Source organism: Hyla sarda, chromosome 8 (genome assembly GCF_029499605.1).
Source record: "Hyla sarda isolate aHylSar1 chromosome 8, aHylSar1.hap1, whole genome shotgun sequence".
Taxonomy (NCBI): Eukaryota; Metazoa; Chordata; class Amphibia; order Anura; family Hylidae; genus Hyla; species Hyla sarda.
This window is the reverse complement of record NC_079196.1, coordinates 15,904,842-15,914,932: the sequence shown is the minus strand read 5'-3', so window position 1 is coordinate 15,914,932 and position 10,091 is coordinate 15,904,842. Positions and strand designations below refer to the sequence as shown.

The 10,091-nt window shown below is 45.4% G+C and overlaps 1 protein-coding gene across 1 annotated transcript; it reads right to left on the bottom strand.

The window, feature by feature from the left end:
* Positions 1-5,578: 5,578 nt before the first annotated feature.
* On the bottom strand, positions 5,579-8,626 carry CDK5R2 (cyclin dependent kinase 5 regulatory subunit 2). The gene has a single exon (XM_056536598.1). It carries the CDS (start codon positions 8,121-8,123, stop codon positions 7,170-7,172), a length of 954 nt encoding a protein of 317 aa, XP_056392573.1. The 5' UTR covers positions 8,124-8,626; the 3' UTR covers positions 5,579-7,169.
* Positions 8,627-10,091: the final 1,465 nt, after the last annotated feature.

Below are 10,091 nucleotides of genomic sequence, written 5' to 3'. Positions count from 1 at the left end.
ATTAAGATTTTTAAATAGAAGTAATTTACAAATCTGTTTAATCTGTTTTTTCCTGGATAACCCCTTTAAGTCCCTCTAGGAAACTTCAGTGCAGCAGAATCCTATTGCTGGCAATGTGATTCCGCTGCACTGCGCACACCATGGAATTTCTGTGGCGGAATTTTACGCTACCAAAAGAATGATCTTGCTCATTCTTTCGGTGTAATCCGCCTGGAATATAATGCTGTGTATGGGCCCCCACTCAAAATCTATGGCCGGAGTTTTTCCATCCTGAAATATCGTAGCGTGAACTTAGCCTTAAAGGGGTACTCCGCTGTCCCAGTGGTCAGGAAAATCTGTTCCGAACACTAGGTGGGGGTTGCAACGTCACTGCCTTGCCCCCCGTGATGTCATGCCACGCCCCCCCTCAATGCAAGTCTATGGGAGGGGGTGTGGCACTGCCACGCCCCCTCCCATAGACTTGCATTGAGGGGGGCGTGGGGTAACATCACAAGAGGTGTGGATGTGATGTCACATCCCCCGCAGCCCCCACCCGGTGTTTGGAACAGAATGTCCCGACCACTGCGGCAGCGGAGTACCCCTTTAATCTCGCATTTAGGCTCGGCTTACACTACAGAACCTCCGACTGGAAATATTCCGTCCAGAGATTCTGAGTTGCAGACGGCGCCGACTGAATAAGCTGGCGCTAGGCCTGTGCGGAGATTGCTGTTCCCATAGATGGCAATGTATTCAGCTGAAAGAATGACCAAAATCATTCATTTGGTGGGGAAAAATACGCCACCGAAATTCCATAGTGTGCATAGTGCAGCGGAATCCCAATGAAAACAATGGGACAAAAAACAAAGAATTTCCGTGCGTAATTTCTAAGTGGAATCAGGGCCCATTCACACTACAGAATCTCCACCTATGGAAAGCAGATCCTGACTGAATCTGTCAGCGCTAGGATCACTCGGAGATATCTCCATAGATGCATTTCCGAGCGATTTCCGCCAAACATATGTACACCTTTATTCTTCCAGTGGAGTCTGGGACTCTAAATTTCCACGGCAGAAGGTCTGTAGTGTGAATGGCAGGACCCCAATAAGAACAATAGGAGGCTGCTGTACCGGAATTTCGACGCAGAAATTCTAGAGCGTGAATTCAAGTCACAACCACATTGGAAAATCTGCTGCATTTTTAGCATCTGGTGCAGGTTTCAGGTGTTGATTTGGGGACAATTATGCTGATATTTTATAGCTACTCTATGGTAACTCCACTGATGCTCTGGCATATAGATACCTGTTTAAATGGTACCCGTCAGTGTCTATGGCGGCAGGACATTCTCTGATTGTGTCAGCTTCGTACTAGGAGATTGCCCGGAGGCTTTAAGCATCTCCTGCCTCCAGAGATCATGATGGGCAGCCTTGAAATCTCCTGGTAGCTTTATAGTCCATTATTACAATGATCAGGACACGGATTTGCCAGAAGTACCATGCAGTTTATACCAATAATCTCGGGTAACAAAGTTGCCAGGATTTTATAGTGTTATATAATATTAGTATTATAGCCATATTGGTATAATACTGATATAATACAGCCATATTGGTATATAATACTGATATAATACAGCCATATTGGTATATAATACTGATATAATACATCCATACCGGTATAATACAGCCATAGTGGTATATAATACTGGCATAATACATCAATATTGGTATATAATACTGATATAATACAGCCATATTGGTATATAATACTGATATAATACAGCCATATTGGTATATAATACTGATATAATACAGCCATATTGGTATATAATACTGATATAATACAGCCATATTGGTATATAATACTGATATAATACATCCATACTGGTATAATACAGCCATAGTGGTATATAATACCGGTATAATACATCCATATTGGTATATAATACTGGCATAATACATCAATATTGGTATATAATACTGATATAATACAGCCATATTGGTATATAATACTGGTATAATACAGCCATAGTGGTATATAATACATCCATAGTGATATATAATACTGGTATACTACAGCCAAATCCAATCCATCTCTCTAGAAGGCCTCAGTTACATGAATCCACCCTGGATACAGTTGCTAGGCTCCACATACATAATACAGATATAGTGGTATATAGTACTGGTATAATACAGCCATATTAGTGTATACTACCTCCAAACTGTTATACAACACTGGTAAAACACAGCTAAAAGGGTATATAATACTGGTATAGTACAGTAACAACCCATCCATCTCTCTATAAGGCCTCAGTTACAGGAACCCGCCCTGGATACGGTTGCTAGGCTCCATATACATAATAATACAGACAGAGGTATAATACAGCCATGGTAGTATATGATACTGCCATAATACTGGTATATACAGAGATAGCTGTATATACCGGTATAATACATCCGTAGGGGTATATAATACCAGTAGAATACATCCATAGTGGTATATAATACCGGTATAATACATCCATAGTGGTATATAATACCGGTATAATACATCCATAGTGGTATATAATACCGGTATAATACATCCATAGTGATATATAATACTGGTATAATACACCCATAGTGATATATAATACTGGTATAATACACCCATAGTGATATATAATACTGGTATAATACACCCATAGTGATATATAATACTGGTATAATACACCCATAGTGATATATAATACTGGTATAATACATCCATAGTGATATATAATACTGGTATAATACATCCATAGTGATATATAATACTGGTATAATACATCCATAGTGATATATAATACTGGTACATACATCCATACTGGTATATAATACTGGTATAATACATGCATACTGGTATAATACATCCATAGTGGTATATAATACTGGTATAATACATCCATAGTGATATATAATACTGGTATAATACATCCATAGTGATATATAATACTGGTATAATACATCCATAGTGATATATAATACTGGTATAATACATCCATAGTGATATATAATACTGGTATAATACATCCATAGTGATATATAATACTGGTATAATACATCCATAGTGATATATAATACTGGTATAATACATCCATAGTGATATATAATACTGGTATAATACATCCATAGTGATATATAATACTGGTATAATACATCCATAGTGGTATAATACATCCATAGTGATATATAATACTGGTATAATACATCCATAGTGGTATAATACATCCATAGTGATATATAATACTGGTATATAAAACCCGTATATACATCCATAGTGATATATAATACTGGTATATAAAACCCGTATATACATCCATAGTGATATATAATACTGGTATAATACATCCATAGTGGTATATAATACTGGTATATAAAACCCGTATATACATCCATAGTGGTATATAATACATCCATAGTGATATATAATACTGGTATAGTACAGTAACATCCCATCCATCTCTCTAGAAGGCCTCAGTTACAGGAATCCCCCCCGGATACGGTTGCTAGGCTCCACATACATAATACAGATATAGTGGTATATAGTACTGGTACATACAGCCATAGTGATATATAATACTGTTATAGTACAGTAACATCCCATCCATCTCTCTGAGGCCTCGGTTACAGGAATCCCCCCCGGATACGGTTGCTAGGCTCCACATACATAATACAGCAGATTTGTCAGGGTCTGATTTACACATCTCTAACTAATCCCATAAAAATAAATAAATAAACCTTGTGAGAATAGGAATTATTGGCTCATAGCTTCAGCACCAAGGCCAGCGACCAGCCTGAGAACCAAGCGTTACAGCCTGGGGGCCACTGGGGCTCCGTACACAAGATACAGGGTATATACATTATAGATCATTCCTGCGTGGGAGGGAGATCATGCAGCGCCATTGTCACCGATCACCTGACACGACAGATACATGGTAGATATTACATAGAAGATATACGGATAAATGGATATGACACAGATAGATATCTATCTCTCTCATATCTATCTATCTATCTCATATCTATCTATCATATCTATCTATCTATCTATCTATCTATCTCTCTACCTCATATCTATCTATCTATCTCATATCTATCTATCTATCTCATATCTATCTCATATCTATCTATCTCTCTCATATCTATCTCTCTCATATCTATGAGAGAGATAGATAGATATGAGATAGATATGAGATAGATAGATAGATAGATATGAGATAGATAGATAGATATGAGATAGATAGATATGAGATATATAGATAGATATGAGATAGATAGATATGAGATAGATAGATAGATATGAGATAGATAGATATGAGATATATAGATAGATATGAGATATATAGATAGATATGAGATATATAGATAGATATGAGATATATAGATAGATATGAGATATATAGATAGATATGAGATATATAGATAGATATGAGATATATAGATAAGAGAGAGACAGATGAGATGTAGATATTTCAAGAAAGATACATTAGCAAAGTAAATTATTAATGGATGCCAGTGAACCTGACCTTGATGTAGGGTCCTACTAGAAGCAAACTGATAGATGTGTTTTCCAAACAGTATTCCTCCAGCTGTTGCAAAACTACAACTCCCAGCATGCCCGGACAGCCGTTGGCTGTCCGGGCATGCTGGGAGTTGTAGTTTTGCAACAGCTGGAGGAACACTGTTTGCATCAACCTGGCCATAAGGGCGGATGTTTTACCTATCACTATACAGTACACAAACAATTCAGCCCCAAAACCATATCCGACACATCCAGCTCTGCTACATCTGTATAGACCTGAGCCTCCTGCTGCTGGACACCTCTGGAGACTAGATCTTTTTTGTTTATGTGACGTAAATCTGTAAATCTCTTTATTCATTATTATCAGAGGCCATATACACACACATATAGGTCATATATATATATATATATATATATATATATATATATATATATATATATATATATACACATACACACACACACACACAACCCCAAGGCAAGAACGCTGCACACACACACACACACACACACAACCCCAAGGCAAGAACGCTGCACACACACACACACAACCCCAAGGCAAGAACGCTGCACACACACACACACACACAACCCCAAGGCAAGAACGCTGCACACACACACACAACCCCAAGGCAAGAACGCTGCACACACACACACACAACCCCAAGGCAAGAACGCTGCACACACACACACACACACACACACACAACCCCAAGGCAAGAACGCTGCACACACACACACAACCCCAAGGCAAGAACGCTGCACACACACACACAACCCCAAGGCAAGAACGCTGCACACACAAACACAACCCCAAGGCAAGAACGCTGCACACACACACACAACCCCAAGGCAAGAACGCTGCACACACACACACAACCCCAAGGCAAGAACGCTGCACACACACACACAACCCCAAGGCAAGAACGCTGCACACACACACAACCCCAAGGCAAGAACGCTGCACACACACACACACACACACACACACAACCCCAAGGCAAGAACGCTGCACACACACACACACAACCCCAAGGCAAGAACGCTGCACACGCAGTAAGAGATCCAATCACTTTATGTTCTTTTATACAATATAAAACAATACGCTTTTTTTGTACATTTGAACACCGTTGGCACATTAAACAGCTCAATGTCGGACATATTGCGGCATTTTTTTTCGTGTGTGTTCTAGTTGTATTTGTTACATTCATACATACTATGAGGTGTTTGATAGTCTGAAATATGCAATGTCCAGCTTTAAAGGGGGGGGGGGGGGGGGGGGAAGGGTGCGGGGTTCAACCCCTGATCATCAGGCTAAAAATCCTGCGGCAGGAAACACATATATCTGCCTATAGGGGGAGGAGCGGGTGTCACCGTGTGTCATATAAAACAAGCTGCATCCCAGTTTATGGGAAAATAGTAAGAAAAAAAAAGGTTCACCCCGATGGGTGTACAGTCATCCCTGCAATTGTTGTTCCTCTTGCAGCATTGTTCCCCAACCTGTGGCTTATCAGCTGTTGCAAAACTACAACTCCCATCATGCCCAGACAGCCTTCTATAGAGTGATGGGTTTTAGGCTATTGCTTTAGATCAGAATTTACCAACCTAGGCATCCTCAGCTGACAATTCCCATCAAACCCTAACTACCACCCTGCTATTACAGAACTACAACTCCTAACAAGCCCTGACAACCTCCACGCTATTGCAAAAACTACAACTCCCATCATGCCGAAGCCCCCTGCTGTTGAAAAGCTACAACTCCCATAAAGCCCTGACAACCCCCCCCCCCCCCTCTGCGGCTGCAAGACTACAACTCCTATCAAGCTCTGACACCGCCCCAATTGCAAAACAACAACTCCCATCAAGCCCTGCTTGGAGGCTATTGCTTTAGATTAGAGTTTTCTAACCTAGGCATCCTCGGCAGTTGCAAAACGACAACTCCCAGCAAGCCCTGACCCCCCCCCCCCCCCCAAATCTATTGCAAAACTACAACTCCCATCGTGCCCTGACAATTCCCCAGCTGTTGCAAAACTACAACACCCTTTAGTAGGGCATGATGGGTGTTGTGGTTTTACAACAGCTGTAGAACCACAGGAGGGGGAACACTGTGTGTGATTTACGGGGCCTTCATGCTATTTAAAGTTGGGGGTGCTGGATACATTGTATAACATAATAGCTTCAAAGATGAGATGCCTTCCTTTCATGAATCCCATCAACCACCTGCAAGTGCAAGTCATTGCGCCAAACCTGCAGCGAGGAAAAAAAAACAAACAAAAAAACACTGATACATAGAAGCAATAGGGTCTGCTAAGCCTGCGTCCGCTTTGCAGGTGGTCGCCTTCTAGACCCAAGCCATTGACTCTTAGTAGCCATCTAAAATAAATAGAAAAATAAAAAAAGAAAAGAAAACCACTGAAGCGCCTTCCAACCAGGAAAAAAACAGAACGAAAATGTCTCCTCTAACCCTTTTGCAAACGTAGGCAATGTTCCTCTACGATCAGTGACCCCCATGTTCGGATTTCCTGTCGGCGGCCTCGTGACCAGGACTTACGCCCCCAGTCTTCAAGTTGATCATTTTGTTGGTTATACCTAGATTTGTCCTCACCCAAAAAGGAAAGACCCGAACCCTCTCCGGCCCCTGTACCTCCTAACCCCTAGCGGTCCAAATTTATAGTCCAGTGGCCGTTGGATTCCCTGGTTTCTCCTTCGTTCTTCAGATCCTGGAAGACCTGTGTGAAAAAGTGGGGGTCGGAGTTGATCTGTAGCATTTTGGCACTCATACGGTCAATGATGCTCAGGCAACGTTGCCAGAAGACCTCTTTGTCGGTCTCCACCAGGAAGGGCTTGAGCGGGTAGGAGATTTCGTTGCCCATGTAGGAATAAGCCAAGTAGAGGCAAGTGAGGAAGGAGGCTTGGAGCTCGTACTCGGTGGACAGTTCGTCCCCAATGGCCTCTCTACACAGAAGGTAGACAAACACTAGGTTGGCCGGGGTGATGAAGCCTTGGTCTTGCCAGCCTTGGAGGAGCAAAGAGCGGTCGACGTTCCGGAACCACATGGTGGGTTCTCCTGGGCTCAGCTCCTTCAGTTTATAGCACCGGCGGCAAACAAATTCTCCCAGGCATCTGAGGAGTTCGCCCGTGGACGCCTGGACGATGACTCTACGTGGTGAGCACAGGGATCGCCCGCTCGCCTGCTTCTGCACCGCCACCAGCTGCTGCTGGATCTTCTGGCCTTCGATGGGCACGGTGGGAACGGGCACCGGTTTGGGTTCCCGGCGGCCGGGGCTGACCTGAGATTTCCGCAGGTTCTCGTGGTTGAGCTGCTCCACCAGGTTGTTGTTGGGCAGCAGCGGGCCATTGATGGGTCCAGGGTTGGGGTTGATCTTCTTGGCGTTCTTCTTCTTGGCCGACGCCGCCACCAGCCTCTTCCATGTCAGGGCAGAGATAAGAACCGAATGTCTCTTTAGGCTTTTCTCCGGTTTGCTGCCCCCATTCTTGCTATTGGGAATGGCTAGATATCCCCCTCCAACACCCGGGGGCTCCGGCTTTTTGTCATCCAGAGGTCCAGCTTTGCCAGGCGCCGGTGATAGGGATAGGACTGTGCCCATTATGGGGGGCTCCTCGCAGGAGGGCGCAGCGGTGACCTGGGGGTGTGAAGGGGAGTCACCAGATACAAGTCTATGGAGCCAAATGCACAATGCAGAGTCAGACACTACCTGCTGCAAGATCAATGCGACCAAGGTGGAGGCTGAGGGTGGATCCGGCTCTGGAGACGGATGCGCTGGATTCCTGGCGTTATTGCCGCACTACACTCCTCGTGCAATGTGAATTAGCTCCAGGATTGGGTCCATACAGGTGCGGCAGGGCTTGGTGCAGTGCCCGGGGGCGGCGGGGTCCGGCGGCCGGGGATGTGAGCTCGTACAGCCGCTCCTCCCGCTCCCCTGTGCGCTCTGCAGCATCCAGCGCCGGAGACCGGAGCCCTGACACCTGAGGCGGGAGCACGAGCAGCCGCAGGCCAATCAGAAGCCAGAATCAGCGTGACTGACAGCGTGCTCCGCCAATCACAGAGCGGGGATTGTGTGTGGGCTGCTGGATGCGGGTGGGTGTGGGGACTGCATCACGGGTGGAGGGTTCGGGGCATTATGGCCACGTTATGGAGGCACTCTGCTGCTAGGAGACCCGTGCACACGCCATATGTCATGAAATGTCGCTGAGGTAACGGGTGGTTCGGCTATGACGTCATTATCATTAACCGTTTGCCGGTGTATGTGACGTCACGGCTGGCAGAGGAATCTTTTATCTACTATTATTTTTTGCACGGATAGATGCTATCCCTTCTGCTGTGACTGTGAAACACGACGTGACGTCGTTTGACCGCATCTTTGCAGAGCTGTGACGTCATACCATGGCAAGAAAATACGGCGCCTCCTGTCAGACAGCTGCCGTGCCTCCTGTGTTGCAAAATCAAGCTGCAGGTGGTGTTTAAGCCTGCCGTGACGTCATTAATGGACCTAGAGCCAGTATGACGTCATAGTGTATGGATGGGTGCAGTCTATGCGACTGTGGGGTCATATATATATAGAGAGAGCAGTGGTCTCCAACCTGCGGACCTCCAGATGTTGCAAAACTACAACTCCCAGCATGCCCGGACAGCCGTAGGCTGTCCGGGCATGCTGGGAGTTGTAGTTTTGCAACATCTGGAGGTCCGCAGGTTGGAGACCACTACTATAGAGAGTCATGACATCACGTCTGCACCAGGAGATAATGACCTCATAGAGACAGTTCTCCTGACAGATGATTTCTGAGGGGCAGAATAAATGATGCTTCCGGATTTGGGGGCGTGAGGTAGTGCTGGGCGGTGTACCGGTTCATACCGAATACCGCAAAATTTTTCCTGCACGATATGAATATTTGCCCATACCGCAATACCGGTTGGGCCCCTCTCCCCCTCAAATGAGTGAATTATCCGCGGCAGCACGCTGTTCCCACATCGGGGGACTAATCATATGTGACCCGCGAGCGCTGTTCTGCTTTTCTTCCGCCGCCCCCCCCCCCCCCCCAATGAATTATCAGCCCAGCACTGTCCCCACATCATGTCACCCGCAAGCGCTCCTCGTCTCATCCTCCTATGAGTTGCGGGCCGCCGGCGGGGCTAGAAATCTGTACTGTACTACAAATAACGTTGCACGGGTTGCAAAAATAAACAAAACTTTAACTCACCTTCCGACGTTCCCTGTTACCGGCCTCACGGTCCCTCCACTGCGGTCCTGGGGATGGAAGCGTCACAGCGCAGTCAGCCTATCACCGTCCGCAGCGATGTCCCACCCCGGTCGGTGATAGGCTGACCCCACTGTCATGTAAGGAGCCGGCCGGCTTCATACATGACAGTGCATACAGCCTATCGCCGGCCGCAGCGATCTCCCGCCCCGGCCGCTGACAGGCTGAGCGCACTGTCATGTAAGGAGCAGTCCGGCTTCATACATGACAGTGCACTCAGCCTATCGCCGGCCGCAGCGATGTCCCGCCCCGGCCGGTGATAGGCTGAGCGCACTGTCATGTAAGGAGCAGGCCAGCTT